Here is a 23,631-nt window from a genome sequence, read left to right on the forward strand (position 1 = left end):
CCACAGAGCTATAAATCTTTCCACTGCAACATGAAGCGTCTCCAATGGGAGGAAGCCCTGCAGCCAGCCCGGCACCCTTTTCTATGCTCAATTCCCAATGGGGCAAATGCCACAGTTCCCTAGAGCAGAAAGCAAGGATACGCTATCCGTGCCGGCTGGCCAGGTGGCATGTGATGAGCAAAGGGCACCTAAACACATGAAAACAAGGAACATAGAGGCTCCAGGAGAGGGCGGGAAGTTTGCAGATCCAGAGGATTCCTTAGGGCCTCAGTCAATGACAAATTCCTGTTTCCCAGACCAGGGATCTGCATCCCTTCTTTGTACTGAGCCAAGATGGTACTTGTCTACACAGAATATTCTAGGCCAAGGGTGAGTGGAAAGCTGAGGAACCCGAGATCCTCCTTGGTAGTTTCTAGTGGCACAAAAAGCAACCTGCCATATTTTGGCACTAGTTTCCACGAAATATTCTCTTTTCTTTTCCAGGCATGGACTAAACTCTGCCTACTTATTTTACGTCAAGCCCTGGCTCTTTCCAAGATTTCTATTCCATTAAGGAGAGTTCCTTCTAGTTCTTATAGTGTCTCATAACAGGGGCATTGATAGTTTTAGGGCAGACGATCCTGCCATGCCCTTCCTGCCTTAATGACAAGCAAAACCCACATGTTTTTCAGATGCCCCTTAAATACTGTAACTAAGGGGGTGAATGCTTAAGTGTCTCCCATTTTACAAAAACAATTTCTTGACCCCAGAGCTTTCCCCCTGTACAGTCAGACATCTCTAAAGAGTTGGTTATACTTCTCTCTTTTTTCTTTTTTATCTCATTTTTAAAAGTTTTTTGTTTTAAAGATGTGGGGTACAAGGCAAGCACCCTTATTGATTTTATGTGGCCCCTGCCCCCGGCAGTGTCCCTCTACTGCCAATCCCTTTCTTGCAGTATTATGAGAGGTGTTCAGGGTCCACTTATGAGTGAGAACATGTGATACTCAGTTCTTTGTTTTTGTGATAAATCACTGAGTATTGAAGACTCCAGATCCATTCAAGTGGCTGCGAAGTCCATAGTTTTTTCCTCCTTTATGACTGAGTAATATTGCAGAGTGTATATGTAATATATTTTTTAATGAGGAATATTCCAGAGTGTATATGTAATACACTAAAAAAAATCCAGGCCACTTTTGATGGGCAGCACGGTTGGTTCCATGCTTTTGCTATTGTGATTAGTGCTGCAATAAACACATGTGCACTGGTATCTTTTCTGTAGAATGATTTGAGTTCCTCTGGGTATATTCCCAGAAGGGGGATTGCTGGGTCATATGGGAGGGCAGTTTCTAGTTCTTTTAGGAATCACCACACTGTTTTCCATGGAAGTTGAACTAGTTTGCATTCCCACCAGCAGTGTAGAAGTGTTCCCTTTTCTCCGCATCCTCGCCAACATCTGTTGTTCTTTTGCTTTATGAACGATGGCCATTCTGACTGGAGTAAGGTGGTATCTCAGTGTGGTTTTAATTTGCATTTACCTGGTGATTAGTGAGGCTGAGCATTTGTTCATGTGTTTGTTGCCTGATTGTATGTTGTCTTTTGAGAAATGTCTATTCATTCTTTTGCCCACTTTTCTCCCCCTGCCACTGCTCATCTTTTAGTAGGGCTGCTGGCCTCTTCCTTTTGGCACATTTGAGTTCTCTGTAGATCCTGGATGTTAGACCTTTGTTAGCTATACAGTTGGCAAACATTTTTTCCCATTCTATGGGCTGTCTCCCCACTCTCTTGATAGTTTCTTTGGCTTTGCAGAAGCGTGTCAGTTTGATGAGGTCCCACTTGTCTATCTTACCTCTTATGGCACTTGGGGTTTTGATCAGGAATTGGTTGCCACTTCCAATTTCCATAAGGGTGTCTTCTGCATTTTCTGAGGTTCTTATAGTTTGAGGCTTTACGTTTAGGTCTGTGATCCATTTAGAGCTGATTTTTGTGTATGGGGATAGGTAGGGGTCTTGTTTCAATCTTCTGCATGTGGCCAGCCAGTTTTCCCAGCACTATTTACTGAATAGGTTCTCCTCTCCCCAGTGGTTGTTGGTGGAGACTTTGTCGACTACCTTTTTTCTTTTAGTTGACATTCACCACTGATTTTTGCACCCCAACCTGTGTTCAAATTCATTCCTACAGCTGTTTAGCTGCACGACCTTGGGCACATTAGTTATCTCTCTGAATCTGAATTTTGTCAGACATAAAACTGAGATAATAACAGTTACCTCTTCCATAGGATAGTTTTGGAGATTAAATGGGTTATGGTAAAGCACTTAGAAAATGGTCTTTCACTTAACCAGCCATTTTACTTAATTCTCTTAGAACTCTATTAGGGTTTTAATCATTCTTGAGTTTTATGGAAAGACAATTATGTCACCACTACAATTATGTCACCTTCAGATAGTGGTAACACCTTCCCCTCCATCCTGGTGTGTATGATTTTTCTCATTGGGCAGTTCTCTAGAACTTAAAAACAACGTTAGATGACACCGGCAATGATGGGCACTGGTGATTTGCATATGATTTGAATGTATGCTATTGCCTCTTGAACTGAGTTAGATGATGGTGAGAAATCTCCCTCTGGTTCTTCATTACTAAGAAGCCTGAGTATATGTTAAAATTGTATTACATGCCTTTGCTGCATCAATTGTGATGATTATATAAATCCGGTCCTTCAAACTGTGGGTGTGAATCCCACTGCTGCGTGATCATTGCTAGGCTCTCTATTCCTGACCATCCTTAAATCATCCAATAAAGCCAACTTGAAGAAGAGGCACTAGTCCTTCAGTGTTTCATCTTTAGAATGGCTGATTTGCTTCCTTCCTGCTGTCTGTATCATGACACAAGCTCTTGGCAGAGCCCGAGAGACAAGAGCAATCGGTCCAGTAACTCCTGATTGAATTGCCTCTCTGCAGGCCTGGCGCAAGCGTTGGTTCGTCCTCCGGCGGGGACGCATGAGTGGCAACCCTGATGTCTTGGAGTACTACAGGAACAAGCACTCGAGCAAGCCCATCCGGGTGATAGACCTCAGCCAGTGTGCAGTGTGGAAGCATGCGGGCCCTGGCTTTGTTCGGAAGGAATTTCAGAATAATTTCGTGTTCATTGTCAAGACCACTTTCCGTACGTTCTACCTGGTGGCTAAAACTGAGGAAGAAATGCAGGTGTGGGTGCACAGCATCAGTCAGGTCTGCAACCTTGGCCACCTGGAGGAGGGTGCAGGTAAGCTAAAGGGTACCCTGGGACTGGAGAGCTACTGCAGAAAACAGTTCAGCGTGTCCAGCCAGCCTCCTTGAGGGTGTTTTGGCAGGCTAATTGATATCAGGGCTGTTCCCACAAAATATAGTCCTGGAAATTGATCTGTTTCACCTGGTTCTACAATTTAGGTTCAAATGTGGAAAGGTAGGATCCATCCACACACTGAGGAACACTGCAGGTGACTTTGATGGCTTTAAAACCCTTTCATGTCTTTGCTGTCATTCAGCCACAGAGAACGCACACATTGAGTCAAACTTGGATGAGAATGTCCTACAGGGCTCTGATTTTCCCGTGATGACGACACTCATGATTTTCTAGAAATATCAAATATTGCCATGTTTCAAAAATTTGTGCAACTCCAGCTTTTCTGGTGTCTATTGGGTTGTTTAGCACAAAATGGTAGAAATAACTTGGCTACATATCATAGGCAGGAAAGAGTTGCTATTAATCTCCAACTGCCCCAAGTTCTCTGCAGGAGAGGTGAGCTGGAAGTTTGCTTTGGGCCATTTCTGCACAGTGAGAGCAATTGGCCCATGAAGTGCTTCCCCCCACCCAGTGTCACAAATGTACCAGGTATATTGTAACTTAGGGCTACAACACTTCCCTTCATGAATTTTGTTGCTGAGTCCCTGGCATTACTGAACCATGCACTGGACCTCAAAATATGGGATTTTAAAATCTGATTTCTTTTAGCATCTCAATCTAGTAGACAAAACCTTGCCCCTAAATCCTGTCTACAATTGCTTCAACATTTCAAGGGTTAGTGTATAGTTTTCACCTTCTGCCACTGAAACATCCAAATTATAACACTAGGTGGCAATGAAGAGTCAGGGTTGCTTCTCCCTCTAGGACAGGTGCATGAGAGTGTGCTTCCTAGGACACATTCTTTTTGTTTTCACGAAATCGGGAAACTTATTAATTGAGGCTATTCAGTAATATTTCTAAGCAGCGAGAGCACTCAAATAAAAGGAAGTGAAGTGATGGCAAGTCGCAGTAAGTCTGTCCTGGCTGGAGTCTGATTATGCAAACAAAGCAGAACTTCTCTGACCAACTTCATCACAAACGAGATATATCTTCATGCATTGTGTTATATGTATCCCCTGGTTCTTTTCTCATTATGGAGTTTCCCTAAAACATCTGTACATAATATATTTCCTAATGACCCAAGAGCAACGGGAACAAGTAAGGCACCAGGCAAAAACTGCAGAGGTCTGCCCTGATGTGAAGGCAGAGCAAGCCAGAGGATTCGCCTATGACCCCTTTCATTCTTGATAGACCCCCCCAGGTTTTAGGATGACGTGAGAACAGAGTCCTCTTCATCTGAGAATTACTTCTGAAGGACTTTTAAAATAGCTTTTCACATAGAGTGGTTCTGTCTCCAGCAGCCATAGAGTAGCCAACACATTGTGTGTACCTGACCAGAGAGCTGTCAAGATGCTTTCTCATATTAACTTGTCTTATCCCCATACCGATTCTATGGCACGTGTGCTATTACAATCTCCACTTTACAGAGGAGGAAACTTGGAGAAGTCAGGCCAGGAACTTGCCCAGGTTTACAGTGGCTACATAGTGGAGCAGCCTGGACTTCGACCCAGGCAGTTCTGAGTCACTGTGGCTCAGGCATCCTGAACTACTAACTCAGTTCAAAGGCGAAATAAAAGCAGGCTTTTCATTCACCGTTTCTGATCTAGAGTTCTCATTGGTTTCTGATCCAAATCCATCTTGAGGGCCATGTTCTTAGGCGATGGAGCGAGTGTTGTGCTCCTTGAAAAATGCAAGCCATCACAACACCCTCTTTCTTTCCTTCCATTTACTTATAATGATCATTAACAGGGTTCTCTATTTATGTGTCATTTGTCTGTCTCCTCTCCTAGAATGTAAACTCCAGTAAAGGCAGGGTCTTTGTCTTGGCTGCATCAGCAGGATTAGAACAGTTCTGGGCACATAGCAGCTGTAATAGGTCTTTTGTGAATATATATATGCATACATACATAAATATATACACATATACTTGTTAAGCATAAATACATATGTGTATATATATATGTATGTTTGTTGAATGAATAAACAATGATGCAGGGCTTCTGCTGAGGGCCGTAGAAAAGCTGTGTGTAGACTCTCTAACTGCAAACTTTTATGCCAAGAATGCCTGCTTTTCTTGTTCTTAATTGGCTCAACACTTCACTCTGGGAACATTGGTCTTCTTGCCCAAACGTTGTTTATAGCTTGGGAAAATGGTCTCCTCCATCAGTACAAACACCAGCTGGGATTTGCATCTTCTATTTGGCTTCTTCAACGCTGTTTGAAGAAGTTTTGAGTGAGTGTTGTAGCCATTCTTACAACATTAACCTGAGAAACGATTTCTCCAGCAGATTCCATGGAAAGCCTCTCTCACACGCCCTCCTCCCTCCAGCCATCCTCTGCCAGCTTCCTTCATACCGCCTGTGCTGCCGGCTCCTCCTTGCCAAGAGATGACCCAAACACTCATCCCATAGTCACTGAGGAAACCAGAAGTGAGTCAGAGCTTCTCTTCCTTCCTGATTATCTGGTTTTGTCCAACTGTGAGACTGGAAGACTGCACCATGCCAGGTACGCTTATGCCCAGGACTGTGAGCCAGACCTCCTAGTATGCGCTCCTCAGTTTGCAGGGTCCACACTGCCCCTGCAGAGCCTGTAGCCGAGATGTGCTCAGTGTGCCTCGCCCAATTAGTCGGTTTAGCTGCAGCACTTTCTAGTGGGTGTGTCTGCCCTACCTCTCTTCCTGCCAATGCCAATGCAGGGACAGATTGCTATCAACTGCTGTGAAAGATGAAGCATGCGGTATACAAAACAAAATGAGTCATGCATTTCAGCATTGTGGCTTTCATTTTTAACCTTGCAGTTCACGTGGATGTGATGCTTATAGGATGAAAAAATCAACAACCACTTTTCGTTTTCTGCACCAAGGGGTTGGGGTAACTGAGGGCTGTAGAGGCAATGTTACTATAAAGTAGAACAAAAGGTGATGTTGCAGGAATGGGAATGAGGCCAGCATGGGTTTGGTTTCAGTCCAACTGACATGCTTTTCTTCCATCAGTCTCCCCACCAGATGTGACAGCTGGTCAAACTCAGATCGCTCATTGGAACAGGCTTCATTTGATGACGTTTTTGTTGACTGCCTGCAGCCAGTACCCTCCAGTCATTTGGTTCACCCCTCACGCCATGGAAATGGGTCGCAGGAGGCGCCGTCCACTAGGCCTCAAGCTGCCCTGATCTGGAGCAGAGACATGAATGGGCCATTCAGGGACCACTTGTCTTCTTCACCGTTGCTGGAAACTTCCTTTAATTCCACCATTCAGGTAGATAAAAACCAAGGTTGCTTGCCCAGTGGGGCAAAAGAGCTCGACATTATGTCCAATACTCCACCTCCCCGCCCCCCTAAGCCAAGCTATCTCTCCGAACGGCGCCAAGAGGAGTGGAGTGGGTGTGGCAGCAGCAAGAAGCCAGAATGCACTCTGGTTCCACGAAGAATCTCTCTCTCTGGTTTAGACAACATGAGAACCTGGAAAGGTAAGATTCAGGCACAGAGGAAGGCTCTCCTGGCTCTTCTTCACTTCCCGTGGCCACATGAGGCCTTTACTCAGTGTCCTTTTCTCAAACTGGTCCTGTCTCCTTTGAGCCTGGCCACCAGGAGGGATACTTAGGTTCCTGTAGATGCCGCAAGAAGTTAGAACCCCGTCCCTTGTGATAAGTTCGCCCATGTGTTTGGAGTCACCCAGGGGCCTACGTGGCACAGAGATCATGTCTTTTGCCTCAGCTTGGCCCCTTTTCCTTCTTGGCCTTTCACATACACAATGAACTCTGAGACGTAGATCATTGCTCCTCATTCCACCTGACTTGTTCTTTCCCAGTTCTGAGAAGCTGTACACTAGTGATGTGGCTTTTTGCCAAGCTGACCTCATCAAGGTAATTCTAACCAAATCTCACCAGCTTGATCCATTAGCATGCCCTCCTAGAGCTCGCTTTTGCCTTTTTCTATAAAGCCATTTATTCTCATGAGCTTATCTTGCAATTTTGCTTGCAGTTGCATCTTCTACCACCCCTTTCCTCCCACCTGGAGCTCCCTGGTCTTCAGAAGCTGCTTGGTGAAGGCTCACCTAAGACCCCTCAGTGTGACTTCTTGGTAACCTCTTCTTTACTATTTCTCTGGGCCTCCTCATCTTTCTGTCATGAGCCCACCAACCTAAGCATTTTATTCTCTCTTATGTCAACCTGTCTCTCTCGGATAGACAGACAGACACACGCACAAACTAATTCTCCATGTCACTCTCTGTCTCTCTTGTCTCTCCTCTTTCTTTTCATCCACATATAATCACCTGTCTAGGCCACACTTTAAAGGAAGTATGAGAAGTGTAAGGAATGCAAATTCATTTTCAAATTGTATGAATCTTTCGTTCTAACTGAGGAGCTAAGTCACCCTGGTAAAGGTCTCCCTCAATGTCCCTAATGATGTTACTATCACACAAGTTGCTTCCTTCTGACAATACCTATGAAATGGGTATATGCTGATTACACTAAAGATTGTAATGTGCTAACATGCATGAACAATAAGCAAAAAGGGAAAAATGAAAGAGTAGTTAAGCAGGTTTTAGAAAACAAAATGAATTCAATCAATAGAATAATAGAATTTAAAAATGAATCAAAATAATGGATTTTAAAAATGAATCTTTTGTTCTCAAACTGAAGAACAAAAGAGATTGAAATAATTTGAAATTTCAGTACAAGCATAAAACAATTAAGTTGTGTTCTTTACATGAAGGCAAACAAAAGTTAAGACTATGTAAAATAGAGGTTTTGACCATGAAACAGAGACCAAAACAACAGTGGTGACTAGAAGCACAATGGCACCAATAAAACAGATGAAACACGTAAAGTTTATCATTCCACCTTTTCCACTGATATCCATCTGGAGCTGATGTTTGTACATGGCTGCAGAATGTGGTCTGCATCTCTGTCTGGCGACCTGGCACCTTTGATTGGAAAAGTCATCCTGTCCCCGCAGCTCTCCTTTGTCTGTCCTCGATGAAGTACCTGTGTGTGTGAGGGTCTGGGTCCCCGTTTTGCTTTCCATCCCATTGGGCCCTCTTGTCCAGCTTGCATGCACCAATGCCAGACTCTCTTCATTACTACACCTCTCTTGATATCCAGTAGGGGGAGACCTTCCATTTGTTCTTTAAGAGTGCCATTCCTATTCCAGAGTCAATTTGACAGTTACTGGTCACGTTCTAGATACATATATACAAATATATTAGGGATTTGAGGAAGATTGAATCATATCTATAGATTAGTTTGTGAAGACTTGACATCTTTACAATATTGAATTTTCCAATCCATGAGCAGGGAATAGTCTTTTTTTATGAACAGGAAGTATTCTTCCATTTATATAGTTTTTTTTAAATTCTAAAATATTTAATTGACAAATAAAGATTGTGTACTGATTATCACAATCAAGCTACTTAACAAATCCATCACTACTCATACTGTGCATTAGATCCACAGAACTTGTTCATCTTACACCTGAAAGTTTGCACACTTTGACCAACATCTTCTCATTTATTTGCACTCCCAATCCCTGGCAACCACCCTTTTACTCTGTATTTCTATGAGGTTGACTTTTTTAGATTCCACATATAAGCGAGATCATGCAGTAGCTTTTTGTTTTTTCCTGTGCTTGGCTTATTTCACTTAGCATAGCACCTTCTTGGTTTACCCACATTGTTGCAAAGGACATGATTTTTTTCTTTATTAAGACTGAATAGTATTCCATTGTGTGTATATGCCGCATTTTCTTTATCCAGTTATCCATTGATGGACACTGGAATTAATTTCAGAACTTAGCTATTGTGAATAGAGCTGCAATAAACATGGTAGTGCAGATAGCTCTTTGACATAGATTTCATTTGCTTTGGATATATACCCAGGAGTGAGATTGCTGGATCAAATGGTAGTTTTATTTTTAATATTTAAAGAAACCTCCATACTGTTTTCCATAATGGCTGTACCAATATACATTCCACTAACAGTGTACAGGGGGGTTCTCTTTTCTCCACACCTGAGCCAACACTTACTGCTTGTCTTTTTGATGATAGCCATCCTAACAAGTGTGAGGTGATATCTCATTGTGGTTTTGATTTGCATTTCTCTGATGACTAGTGATGTTGGGCACTTTCTCATATATTTATTGTCCATTTGTATATCTTCTTTTGAGAAATGTCTATTCAGGCCCTTTGGTCATTTTAAAATCAGGTTATTTGTTTTTTTACTACTCAGTTGTATGAATTCCTTGTATATTTTGGGTGTAAACCCCGTATCAGATGTGTGGTTTGCAAATATTTTCTCCCTTTCCGTAGGTTGCTTTTTTCATTTTGTTGATTGTTTTCTTTGCTGTGCAGAAGCTTTTTAGTTTACTGTAGCTCCACTTGTTTATTTTTGCCATTCTTGCCTGTGCTTTTGAAGTTATATCCAAAATATCATTGCCAAGACCAATGTCAAGGAGTTTTTCCCTATATTTTTTCTAGGAGTCAAATGGTTTTAGATCTTACATTTAAGACTATAATCCATTTTGAGTTAGTTTTTTTGTGTATGGTGTAAGTAAAAGGGCCCAATATCATCCTTTTGCACGTAGACATTCAGTTTTCCCAATGCCATTTACTAAAGAGGCTGTCCTTTCTCCATTGTGTATTCTTGCTGCTCTTGTCAAAAATGGGTTGGTCAAATACTTGTGGATGCACTTCTGGACTCTCTATTCTGTTCCTTTGGTCTATGTGTCTGTTTTTATGCCAATATCATATAGGCCTTATTTAATTTATGTGTATAATGTTTTATAATTTTTAGTGTATGTTTAGTGAATGTGTTCACCATTTTTACGTTGTTGTCAATGGCATTTTATTTAACAACTGCTTTTGCTGTTTTATAAAACCTAAATTTTGTATTTTGATTTTATATGTAGCTTTTCAAAACTATAAATTATTTGTATACAGTTATATCACTTAAAATAGTAATAGCTTTGTTTCTTTTTTTGCAACCCCTATATTTTTCATTTACTTTTTCTTACGTCACTTCATGGTATAGGAAACCCAGGACATCGCTGAATTGTAGTGGCAATAACAGAGATCTTTGTCTCACTCTTGTTCTAAGATGGAACGCTTCCAGCATTTCAGCATTACAATATGGATTGCTGTAGATTTTTTTTTTTTGAGTTGGAGTCTCACTCTGTCACCCAGACTGGAGTGCAGTGGCGTGCTCCCGGTCACTGCAGCCTCGTCCAGCTGGGGCTCCGGCGATCCTTCCACCTAAGCCTTCCAAGTAGCTGGAATTACAGGCACGCGCTACCACGCCTGGCCAAGTTTTTGATTTATTGTAGAGATGAGGTCTCACCAATTTGCCCAGGCGGGTCTCGAACCTGCAGGCTCAGGCAATCCAGCTGTAGATTTTTATAGATACTATTCTTTAGATTAAGGATGTTCTCATATATTCCTACTTTGCTAAGTGTTATTTTTTGAAATCATGTGTGAACATTGCATTTATTTTATCTTCAGTTGGCAAATAATAATTGTAAATATTTATGGGATAAAATGTGATGTTTTGATATACGTCTACATTGTGGAATGATTAAATCAAGCCAATTAAATTCATTATCTAATATACTTATCATTTTGTGTGGTTGAAACATTTTATGATTATATGATTTTTAGCCTCACAATGTCAAGACATTCACTGGTTAATTTTTGAATGCTAAACCAATCTCACACTCCTGGAATAACCCAACTTTATCATAATTGTTCTTTTTAAAAAATATATTACTAGATTTGTTTTGTTTGTATTTTGTTTTGAAGTTAAAAAAGAAATCTGTATGCCTGAGGAAGATTGTCCTATACGTTTCTTTTCTCATGATGTCTTTGTCAGATTTTTATAAAAATGTTATGCAGATCTCATAAAACAAATCAGAAAGCTTTTTTTCTTTTTTAATTCTCTGGAAAAGTTTGCATATAATTGGTATTATTTCTGCCTTAACTGACTGGTGAAATTTGCCAGAAAAGCCATCTGGGCTTGGAGTTTGTTCTGATGAAACAATTTTTCAGATTTGTTAAATGCAGTTTTTAAAAATTGACACTTAATAATTGTACATATTTATAAGGTACATGTGATATTTTGATAAATGCATATATATGTGATGTTAAAATCAGAACATTTAGGATATCCATCACCTCAAACAGTTGTCATTTGTGTTGGGGACATTTCAAATCTTCTTTTCTAGCTATTTTGAAATATACAGTAAGTTATTGTTAACTATAGTCACTCTACTATGCTATCAAACACTAGAAATTATTCCTTTTATTTAACTGTAGCTTTGTACACACTGACCAACCTCTCTTCATCCTCCCTTCCTTCTTCACCCTTCTCAGCCTCTGGTAACCACCAATCAACTCTTTACCTCCATAAGATCTACTTTCTAAGTTCCCACATATGAGTGAGAACATGTGATATTTGTCTTTCTGAGCCTGGCTGCTTTCACTTGACAGAATTCCATCCAATTCCATCCATGTTGCTTCAAATGGCAGGATTTAATTTTTTTTTATGGGTGAATGGTATTCCATTTTGCATATATACCAAATTTTCTTTATCTATTTATTTGTTGATGTACATTTAGGTTGACTCCATATCTTGGCTATTATGAATAGTGCAGCAATAACCATGAAGGAGCATGTGTTCTTTTGATATACTGATTTCTTTTACTTGGGATAAATATCCAGTAGTGGGATTGCTGGATTGTATGATAGTTCTGTTTACATTTTTTTAGAAGCCTTCATACTGTTTTTCATAAAGGTTTTACTAATTTACTTTTCCACTCATAGTATATAAGAGTTCTTTTTTTTCTGCATCCTCACCGGCATTTGTGATTTTTTGTCTCTTTGATAATAGTCATTTTCACTAGGGTGAGATGACATTTCATTGTGGTTTTGATTTCTCTGATGATTATTGATGTTGACCGTTTTTTCATGTACATGTTGGCCATTTGTATGTTGTTTGTTTTTTTAGAAACTTTTCAGGTCCTTTGCCCACTTTTTATTTTTATCATTGAGTTGAGTTCCTTATATATTTTGGACATATGTCCTTTATCAGATAAATAGTTCACAAATATTTTCTCCTATTTTACAGGTTGTCTTTTCACTCTACTTATTGCTTCATTTGATGTGCACAAGGCTTTTAGTTTAATATAGTCCCATCTGTCTACTTTTGCTTTTGTTCCCTGTGCTTTTGAATTCTTAGCCATAGAATTATTCCCTAGACCAATGTCCTGAAGCATTTCCACTGTGTTTTCTTCTAGTAGTTGTATAGCTTTGTGTCTTATATTTAAGTTTTTAATCCATTTTAGTTTATTTTTTGATATGGTGAAAGATGGGGATCTAGTTTCATTCTTCTGCATATGGATATCCAGTTTTCTCAGCACCATTTATTTTATTTATTTATTTGAGTTGGAGTCTCACTCTGTCGCCCAGACTGGAGTGCAGTGGCTGCTCCCGGCCACCGCAGCCTCGACCTGCTGGGCTCCAGCGAACCTTCCGCCTCAGCCTTCCAAGTAGCTGGAATGACAGGCATGCACTACTACGCCCAGCTAATTTTTTGATTTATTGTAGAGATGAGGTCTGTTGACTTTTTATGTTAATTTTGTAGCCTGCAAATTTACTGAATTTTTTTATCAGTTTAAAGAATCTTTTGGTAGGGTCTTTTGACTTTTCCAAATATAAGATCATGCCATCTACAGAGAAGGACAATTTAACTTCTTCTTTTTCAATTTGGCTGCCTTTGATTTTGTTGCTGTTGTAGTTGCTTACTTGTTCTGGCTAGGATTTCCAGTAACACATTGAACAAAAGTGGGCATCTTTGTCTTCTTCCAGTTCTTAGAGGAAAGGCTTTCAGCTTTCTCTCACTCAGTATAATGCTAGCTTTGGGTATGTCATATATAGCCTTTATTATTTTGATGTATGTTCCTTGTATGACTAGGTTGTTGAGAGTTTTTATTATTAAGGGATGTTGAATTTTATCAAATGATTTTCAAGAATCTATTGAGATAATCATATGGTTTTTGTCCTTCAATCTGTAGATGTGATGTATCATATCTATTGATTTGTGCATATCGAACCATCCTTGCATCCCAGGGATAAATCTCACTTTATCATGGTGTATTATCTTTTCAATGTGTTTTTTGATTTTGTTTGCTATTATTTTGTTGAGGAATTTTGCATCCATGTTTATCAAGGATATTGAACTGTAGTTCTCTCTCTCTCTCTCTCTCTCTCTCTCTCTCTCTCTCTCTGTGTGTGTGTGTGTGTGTGTGTGTGTGTTTGTCTTTGATTTTGGTTTCAGGGTATGCTGGCCTCATAGAATGAGTTAGGGAGAATTCTCTTCAACTCTTTGGAATAATTGAAAAAGAATTGATGTTACCTCTTTAAATGTCTGGTAGAATTCAGCAGTAAAGCCATCCCATCCGGATAATTAATTATCAATTAATTCTTGTTACTCATTATTGAACTGTTCAGGTTTTCGATTTCTTCCTGGTTCAATTTTGGGAAGTTATATATGTCCAGAAATTTATCCTTTTCTTCTAGGTTTTCCAATTTGTCAGTGTATAGTTATTCACAACAGTCTCTAATGATCCTTTGTATTTCTTTCATATCTGTTGTAATGTCTTCTTTTTTGAGTTCTGATTTTATTTACTTGGGTCTTCTCTCCCTTTTCTTAGTCTAGCTAGTGATTTATTAACTGTGTTTATCTTTTCATAAAAATAATTTTTTGTTTTATTTAAAAAATATTGTTATTTTAGCTTCTATTTTGTTTAGTTCTGCTCTGATCTTTATTATTTATTTCCTTTTACTATTTTGTGGTTTGGTTTGTTCTTGCTTTTTAAGATGCATCATTAGATTGTTTATTTGAAATCTTTCTACTTTTTTATGTGGATGTTTCTCTGGTTATTTTCTGTACAATATTTGTATAATGCCAACAGTATGGTGTTGAAGTCCCCTGGTATTATCGTATTGGAGTCTATCTTTCTCTTTAGGTCTACTAATATTTGATTTATGAATCTGTGTGTGTCAGCATCGGGTGCATATATATTAAGAATTATTGCATCTTTTTGATGGCTTGATCTCTTTATCATTATATTATGACCTTCAGTTTTTGACTTGCAGCCTGCTTTATCTGATGTAAGTCTAGCTACTCCTGTTCATTTTTGGTTTTTGTTTGGATAAAATACCTTTTTCTACCCCGTTACTTTTAATCTGTATGGTCTTTACAGGTAAAGTGTATTTCTTGTGGACAGCATATAGTTGGATCATTTTTGTATTCATTCACCCATTCCATATGTTTTAAGTAGAGAATTTAATCTGTTTACATCCAAGGTTATTATGTGAGTTTTTGTTCCTGACATATTGTTCATTGTTTTCTGATTGTTTTGTAGTATATTATTTGTTCTTTATTTTTTATTCCTTCTTTTACTATGATTGTTTGTCATTATGTTTTGTTGGTTTTCTGTAGTGGTACCATTTGAGTCCTTTCTCTTCCTCATTTGTGTTTGCTTTACTAATGCAGTTTATACTTTTGTATGTTTTCATAATGGTAAGTACCATCCTTTTGCTTCTATGTTCAGGATTCCTTGAGCATTTCTTGTAGGGTTAGTCTAGTGGTGCTGAATTCCTTCAGCTTTTGCTCATCTCGGAAAACGTTTTTTCTCCTTTATTTATGAAGGATAGCTTTGCTTTCCATGATATCTTTGGCTGGCAGTGTTTTTGGTTCAGGATGTTGAGTATATCATCTCATTCTCTCTTGGCATGTGGGATTTCTGCTGAGAAATCTGCTGTTAGTTTGATGAGGGCTCCTTCATAGATTATGAGATGCTTTCCTGTTGCTGTTTTTAGAATTCTCTTTCTCGTTAACTTTAGAGAGCTTAACTATAATGTGGCCTGGAGAAAAACCCTTTGCCTTGTCTTTATGGAGGATCTCTGAGCCTCTTGTATCTGGATGTCTAAATCTCTTGCTAGACATGGGAAGTTCTCACCTATTATTTCATTAAATGAATTTTATAATATACAGATTCTCTTGTATATTACTGAGCTTCTTTAGTATCAAAATATTGAATTCTTTTTTTAGTTTCCATGAGATCCGGTTGTTAAAACAAGGTCCCACCTTCAACACTGAGCATTACTCTTCAACATGAGATTTGGATGCCTGCTCCCCTCTGTCTTCCACCATGAGTGGAACATCTCTTCATTTATTTAGTTCCTCTTTGATTTCTTTATTCAGAGTCTAGTAGTTGTTCCTCATATAAATTTTGTCATATTTGGTTAGATTTATACCTAGATATTTTATTTTGAGGGGTGCTAATATAAGTGGTATTGTGTTTTTAATTTCAAATTTCACTTGTTCATTGCTGGTACCGTGTCTTAGTCTGTTTGCAATGCTATAAAGGAATACTTGAGGCTGGGTAACTTATAAAGAAAAGGGGTTTATTTGGCTCAGGTTTCTGCAGACTGTACAAGAAGCATGGTGTCAGCATCTGCTTCTGGTGAGGCCTCAATTGTATTTTTTGTTTTGCATTTTACATTTGGGTCTATTGTCCAGTTTGAGTTAATTTTTGTGAAAGGTATAAGGTCTGTGTCTAGATTCACTTTTTTTTTTTTTTTGCCTGTGGATATCCAATTGTTCCAGCACCATTTTTGGTTTTGTTTGTTTTTTTCTTCTAATTCTATCATTTTTATTTTTTCTTTATTCCAATAGCTTTGGGGGCACACATAGTTTTTGATTTTAAGTGTACCCACCACCCCAACCTGTGCACATTGTACCCGACAGGTGATTTTTCATCCCTCCACCCCTTCCCCGCTTCCCCTTCCTAGTCTCCAGTGTTCATTATGCCGTTCTCCATGTCTTTGCAGATCCTTAGTTTAGTGAGAAATGCAGTGTTTGGTTTTCTGTTCCTGAGTTAGTTCACTTACGATGATGTTCTCCAATTCCATCCAGGTTGCTGCAAAAGACATTATCTTATTCTTGTAGGTAGCTGAATAGTATTACATAGTGTATATACACCACATTTTCATTATCCATTGATCATTTGATGGGCATTTAGCTTGATTCCACATCTTTGCAATTGTGAGTTGTACTGCAATGAACATGCAGGTCCAGCACCATTTGCTGATAAGATCATATATTTTCTAGGTTGTATTGTCTTTGCTCTTTTGTCAAAGATCACTTGACTATATTTATGTGGGTCTATTTCTGGGCTCTCTGTTCTGAGGCTGGGTAACTTATAAAGAAAAGAAGTTTATTTGGTTCAGGATTCTGGAGGCTGTACAAGAAGCATGGTGTCAGCATCTGCTTCTGGTGAGGGCTTCAAGAAGCTTCATGGATAACACCACTCAGTATTGTCAAGATATCACTTATGTACAAACTGATTCTAAAGTTTATAATAAGTCTTGGAATCAGATAGCGTGAGTCCTCTTGGTGGAAGACAGAGGGGGGCAGGCATCACATGTCGAGAACTGCCACCTTGCAATAATTGCTTATTCCAGGATAATATTTTTATTGATTCAGATTTTCTATATAGATAATCACATCATCTGTGATCAAAGACAGTGTTACTGCTGCCTGCTTAATATTTATACCTTTTCTTGTCTTGTTGCATTAGCTAAGACTTTCAGTACAATGTTGAAAAAGCAGTAGTAAGAGGGGACATCCTTGCTTTCTTCCTGACTTTAGGGGGAGAGCTTTGAGTTTCTCATCATTAAGTAAGATATTAGCTGCAGGGCTTCTTATAGATATTCGTTATCAAGTTGAAGAAAGTACTCTCTATTATGAGTTTACTGATAACTTTTTATCATGAATGGATGCTGGATTTTGTAAAATGTTTTTTATGTGCCTATCGACATGCTCATGTTATTTTTAATCTTTATCCTGTTGATGTGATGGATTATATTAATTGGTTTTCAAAAGTTGAGCCTTCCATACCCAGAATAAATCCCACTTGGTCGTGGTGTATATGTCTTTTTATACATTGTTATTTCATTTACTAATATTTTGTTGAGGATTTTTGCATCTGTCTTCATGAGATATATTGGTCTGTAGTTTTCTTTTCTTACAATGTTTCTGTCTGGTTTTGGTATTAGGGTAATGCTGGCCTGATAGAATGAGTTAGGAAGTATTCCCTTTGCTTCTATTATCTGAAAATGGTTGAAGAGGATTAGTCAAATTTCTTCCATAAATGTTTGGTAGCATTCACCAGTCAACATGTCTGTGCCTGGTGCTTTCTGTTTTTTAAGGTTATAACTATTTATTCAGTTTATCTAATAGATACAGACCTATTTAGATTGTCTATTTCTTGTGTGAGTTTTAGCAGATTGTATACTCTAAGGAACTGGTCTTTTTCATCAAATTTGTAGGCATCAAGTTCATAGTGTTTATTATTACATAATAAATAACTATGTTAGATATAAATAAATGGCATGTTAGAAGGTGATAGGTACTTTGGAAAAAGAAAAACCTGAACTAGTAAAGGAAGTCAGTAGAGCAGGCCAGGGGCAGGATTGTAGTGCTTAAAAAAGGTTGGTAGCCGGGCTCGGTGGCTCAGCCTGTAATCCCGCGCCTTTGGGAGGCTGAGGTGAGTGGATTGCCTGAGCCCGCGGGTTCGAGACCCGCCTGCTCAGCGAGACCTCATCTCTACAATAAATCAAAAAAATCAGCCGGGCGTGGTAGCACGCACCTATAATTCCGGCTACTCGGAAGGCTGAGGTGGAAGGATCGCTGGAGCCCAGCAGGCGAGGCTGCGGTGGCCGGAAGCGGCCACTGCACTCCAGTCTGGGCGACCGAGTGAGATTCCAACTCAAAAAAAAAAAAAAAGGTTGGTTAAGGTAGTTTTTATTGGGCAGATTTGAAGGATCTGCGGGAGAAAGTTGTGCTGATACCTTGATAAAGAGTGTTATGTGCAGAGCGTAAAACTACAGCAAAGACTCTGATGTGGGAGTTGCTTGGTATGCTCAAAGTGAGGTCATTATAATTGGAGTGGAGAGAGCAAGGAAAAGATTTGTAGGAAAGAGAGGCAAAGCAGGGTAAATTTATGTTGTTACTTTGTAGACTCCTATGAGAACTTAAGCTATGACACTGAGGGAGAAGGGGAAATGGGGAGGTTATAGAACAGAGGAGAGACATTAACTCTGTCTGCTGGGTGGCAGATGGATGGCGGGTAGGTGTTTCAGGTCATGTGGATCCTTGTAGACCACTGTAGCTTGTAGACTTGAGCTCTAACTCTGAATGAGATGAGGCCCCTTGTAATATATTGAGCAGTGGAGAGACATGATATGTCTTAAATTTAGCAGGATCACTGCTGTATTGAAAAGAGACTGAAGGGTGAAAGTAAGAAAACCAGTTAGGTAACTAGGAATGCCACAATGATGACAAAGATCAAGGTAGTAACTTTTGAATTTGTTAAAAGTGGTTGTATTCTTTCTTTCTTTTTTTTGAGTAGGAGTTTCACTCTGTCACCCAGCGTGGAGTGCAGTGGCAAGCTCACAGCCACCACAGCGTAGACTTGCTGGGCTCAGGCGATCCTTCCACCTCAGCTTTCCAAGTAGCCGGGACCACAGGTGTGCACAAGCACGCCTGGTTAATTTTTTGATTTACTGTAGAGATGAGGTCTTGCCAAGTTGCCCAGGCTGGTCTTGAACCGGTGGGCTCAGGCAATCCTCTTGCCTCTGCCTCCCAGTAGTGGGTGGTGAGCCACCGCGTGAGCCACCGCGCCCGGCGGTTGGATTCTTGATGCCTCTTGAAGATAGAACCTCAAAGATTGAGTGTGAAATATCAGAGACAAATGGAGTCAAGAATAACTTCATGATTTTTGGCCCAAGAAAGTGAAACAGGGAAAAGAACAAGTGAAACAAGTTGGAAGATGTAGGGATATCGAGAAGTTGTTTTTTGATATGCTGAGTTTGAGATGCATATTAGTTGAGATGCGTATCTAGTGGAAATGTCAAGCAAGTTGTTAGACATATGAATCTGGTTTAATGAGGCCCCACTTGTCTATCTTACCTCTTGTGGCCTGGGCGCTTCGGATTTTGATCAGGCATTGGTTGCCAGTTCCAATTTCCATAAGAGTGTCTCCTGCATTTTCTAAGGCTCTTATAGTTAGAGGTTTTACATTTAGGTCTGTGATCCATTTAGAGTTAATTTTTGTGTATGGGGATAGGTAAGGGTCCTGTTTCAATCTTCTGCATGTGGTCAGCCAGTTTTCCCAGTACCATTTACTGAAAAGGTTCTCCTCTCCCCAGTAGTGGGTGGTGGAGGCTTTGTCGAAGATGCGTTGGTTGAGAAATTGAGGTTTTGCTTCTGCAATCTCAATTCTATTCCATTGGTCTATATACCTGTTCTTGTACCAATACCAGGCTGTTTTGATTATTGTAGCTTTATAATAAAGTTTAAAGTCTGGGAATGTGATACCTCCTGCTTTGTTTTTTTGTTGTTGAGGATTGTTTTGGCTATTCTTGGTCGTTTATGTTTCCATATGAATTCCTGTATTGTTTCTTCTAGGTCTGAGAAGAATGTTGCTGGTAATTTGATGGGTATTGCATTAAATCTGTAGACTGCCTTAGGTAAAATGGACATCTTAACAATGTTGATTCTTCCAGTCCATGAGCATGGAATATTTTTCCACTTGTTTGTGTACATATACACAATGGAATACTATGCATCCATAAAGAACAAAATCATGAGCTTCACAGCAACCTGGATGGAATTAGAGTTTATAATACTGAGTGATCTCTCACGGAAACAAAGAGCTGAGTATCACATGTTCTCACTCATAAGTGGACCTTGAACAACTACCATATTACTATAAGAAGATGATTGACAGTAGCGGGAAACTGCGGGGGAGGGGGAGGGTGGAGGTGGGATTAACAGTAGTTGATACCTGCTTGGGGAAGGGGGGCACACCTCATCAATAAAGGTACCTGCACAATGAATATTTGTATACCTAACCCTGAATTGTACCCCACCATTTTAAAATAAAAATTAAAAGAGGAAAAAAAAGAAATATGAATCTGAACATCAGGTGAGAGGTTTGGACTGCGGCTATAAAATTAGGAGTTGTCAGCATATAAATAATAAATCAGAGGAACTAGATGAGACCACCAAAAGAGTAAATATAGAGACAAGAAAAAGAACAAGGACTGAGCCTGGAACTCTACAATGTTTACAGATTGTTGACACGAGGAGGAACTAGCAAAAGAAACTGTTAACAAGTGACCAGTGATGTAGGAGGAAATATAGCAGAATGAGATTCTGGCAGAGACTGGTTTTCCAGGTGTCTGTTTTCGCAGGAGCATGAGTGTGAATCCACTTTTGGTGTCTTCCTTTACTGTAATTCCATCTGCTTCTATCTGTCACAAATCCCATAAACTGTCTGGCACATGGGTAACTTCTATGCCTTTGGTGCAGAGTGTTCTCTATATTTGTGTTTGGTGATTTCAGAAGGAATCTGGTAGGAAAGGTAGTGGGGCCTGTGTTCACACTTGCAAGTCCCACAGCAAGAAATTATTTCATAATAATTTCTAGAATTTGTTAAGTACTTTCTGTGTTCTAATCACTCTTCTAAGTCCTTTTCAAGCAATAGCATTTAAACCTTTCCGCAGTCCTATGAAATAGGTTCTATTATTGCTTCCATTTTACAAACGAGGAAACTGAGACAGAGATGGTAAGTAACTTGTCCAGTGTCATACAGCTAATACGTGGCAGATTGTGGATTTAAAAGTATACAGTCTGACTCCAGGGTAGCTTTTATGCAGTATGCATGCATCTTTCAAAACATGTAAACATACATATGTACGTATATACATACACTATGTGTATATATGTTTTTAATTCCATCTGTCTCCATCACGTCTTTCTGAGAAGAGACTTATCCTCACACTTTATGATGATGGTGACTTTTCTGTTTATTTCTCAGCCTGAGTTTTCATACTTCCAAGTTCTCGAGGGCTGCATTGTTCTGGCTGAGAGCACTTGCTGGACTTTCCTCATTTCTCTATGGTTGCTCTTTCTCAAGCTAGTTCACTGACTTACCTTTCTGCTCTTTAAATCTTGGGATTGAGCCGGGCTCAGTGGCTCAGCCTGTACTCCCGCGCCTTTGGGAGGCTGAGGTGAGTGGATTGCCTGAGCCCGCGGGTTCGAGACCCGCCTGGGCAGCGAGATCTCATCTCTACAATAAATAAAAAAATCAGCCGGGCGTGGCAGCGCATGCCTGTAATTCCGGCTACTGGGAAGGCTGAGGCGGAAGGATCGCCGGAGCCCAGCAGGTCGAGGCTGCGGTGGCCGGGAGCGGCCGCTGCACTCCAGTCTGGGCGACAGAGTGAGACTCCAACTCAAAAAAAAAAAAAAAAATCTTGGGATTTTCTGCGGTTTTGTACTTCTCTCAACACTTGCAAACTAGATAATCTAATATACTGTAACAGTTTTGACTACCATCTCTAAGATACTAATTCCCCCAAATCATATGCCGTTTGAGTCCAGGCTCATATATCTTGCTGCCTTCTGGACATCTCGTCTTTTAATTCAACAGTTATTCTAAATTTGAATGTCATACTCTTGGCACACTTATCGGAAAACTTTCCAATCCTGGGTTAATCCAACTCTCCTCTCTCTTCATGCCTATACCAGAGTAGCTTTTTACTGTAGAAAATCACAGTCGCCAAATCATGGTTACAGATCTCAACTGAGCCCTCAGTGCTGCTCTGCAATGCTATCACTCCTCTCTTCACCCTGTTCCCTTAGTCATCTCAAGGAATATTTCAAACCTCTCCTCTCCTCAAACCTTCAGCTCTGCCTCCAGCTCAGGAGATTCATGTAAGAAATGCAACGAGCATTTGTTATTTACTTGCTATATCTCCTCCTAATTCACAGAGAGAACTGAAATCATTAGTGACAAACTTCTTCAAAATCTGGTCTGATGTTCCATGTGCTGGAGAAATGTGCTCTGGCTGCCCACCTAGACTCCAGTACTGAGCCTTATGTGTTATGTATAAAAGTGTTATGGTTCTCTGCCTTTCTGGACCTGAGCACAAGGCCCTGGGGGTACATAGGGGCTTAGACCCTCGTTTTGATATTGTTCTGCATTTCTCACCACTTCGGTTTGTTACTTGCAGCTGATGTTGAAGGCCAATCCTTAAGAAACCGAGACAAGCGGCTTAGCTTAAATTTGGTAAGTTTGGCACTTAGGTTCCTTTTAACCTGAATTTTTACCAAAAATGACCTGACCTACATTTGCTCCCTTGAAGTCTTTGAGATTCAGCACGTGGAATCTCTGAGGAGTTTTCCAGTCTCACTTATGACTTGAACTTGTTTGGGTTTGAACTTCTACAAGAGTCTTTGCAGTTCTAATGGTCCAGCCACTTGCTCAACTTGCCTGTACTCACACAAGAAGTCCAGAGGCAGAACCTGAGCTAGAGGCTTCTTGAGGAAGTTCAGAATTATTCTTGGGTCATTTGGAACTGAAGTTATATGAGCAGCTTTGGTTACTCACTAGTAGCCATTTCCATGACTGGTCTGTGGATCCCAACGTGTGCCTGTTCTCTTACAGCCTTGCAGGTTCTCCCCGGTGTACCCCACAGCTTCAACCAGTGCTGAAGACAGCTATGTGCCCATGAGCCCCCAGGCTGCTGCCTCTGGACTCGACTGCAGCCCTGATGAGTACATCCCGATGATCTCAGGAAGCATCTCAAGCCCACTTCCTGAGTTACCTGCTGACCTGGAGCCACCTCCAGTGAATAGAGATCTCAAGCCTCAGAGAAAATGTAAGGCACTTAACTGGGTCTGCCTAGTTGGCTGTGTGATTAAAAGGAAGCATCTAGTGCAATGACTGTTATGTCTGACACTCACTGTGGTTCATTCCCACCTCTCTTTGCTCTTTGGAAAACTTACCCCTTCAGGTGACTTTGCCCAGAGCTGCTCACTAGGCTCCCTATTAATGCTTGGTTCATTCCAGTCACAACCCCTTCGATTACAGTCACACCATAGTTACACATTTACAGTGAGGAAGTGCGGGGGGGTGGGGGTGGGTCTTCAGGCTGAGGGGGAGGAAGAGATGTGAAAACCATGTGGACAAAACAGAGGATTGTGAAATCCATACTAAATAGGAAAGAATACCCTGTATTTTGAATTTCAGAGGAAAAAACCATTCACTCTGATCAGAAACAATTTCACAGGGCCTGTAACTTTGAGGTGGACAGTATTGTTTTACTCAACCTTCCTTCCTTCCTTCCTTCCTTCCTTCCTTCCTTCCTTCCT

The 23,631-nt window shown here is 40.1% G+C and overlaps 1 protein-coding gene across 1 annotated transcript in view; it reads left to right on the top strand.

Annotated features, from left to right (window-relative positions):
* The first annotated feature begins 333 nt into the window (after positions 1 to 333).
* Positions 334 to 23,631, top strand: part of GAB3 (GRB2 associated binding protein 3) — a 50,049-nt gene continuing 26,751 nt past the window's right edge. Inside the window, exons 1-6 of the mRNA XM_021708278.1 lie at positions 334 to 369; positions 2,934 to 3,237; positions 5,643 to 5,862; positions 6,350 to 6,822; positions 22,491 to 22,546; positions 22,925 to 23,138. Coding sequence (XP_021563953.1) covers positions 334 to 369; positions 2,934 to 3,237; positions 5,643 to 5,862; positions 6,350 to 6,822; positions 22,491 to 22,546; positions 22,925 to 23,138 — 1,303 coding nt within the window. The remainder of the gene's footprint in view (positions 370 to 2,933; positions 3,238 to 5,642; positions 5,863 to 6,349; positions 6,823 to 22,490; positions 22,547 to 22,924; positions 23,139 to 23,631) is intronic.

This window comes from Carlito syrichta, unplaced genomic scaffold, assembly GCF_000164805.1.
Source record: "Carlito syrichta isolate Samal-C Ts95f unplaced genomic scaffold, Tarsius_syrichta-2.0.1 Scaffold135690, whole genome shotgun sequence".
Lineage (NCBI taxonomy): Eukaryota > Metazoa > Chordata > Mammalia > Primates > Tarsiidae > Carlito > Carlito syrichta.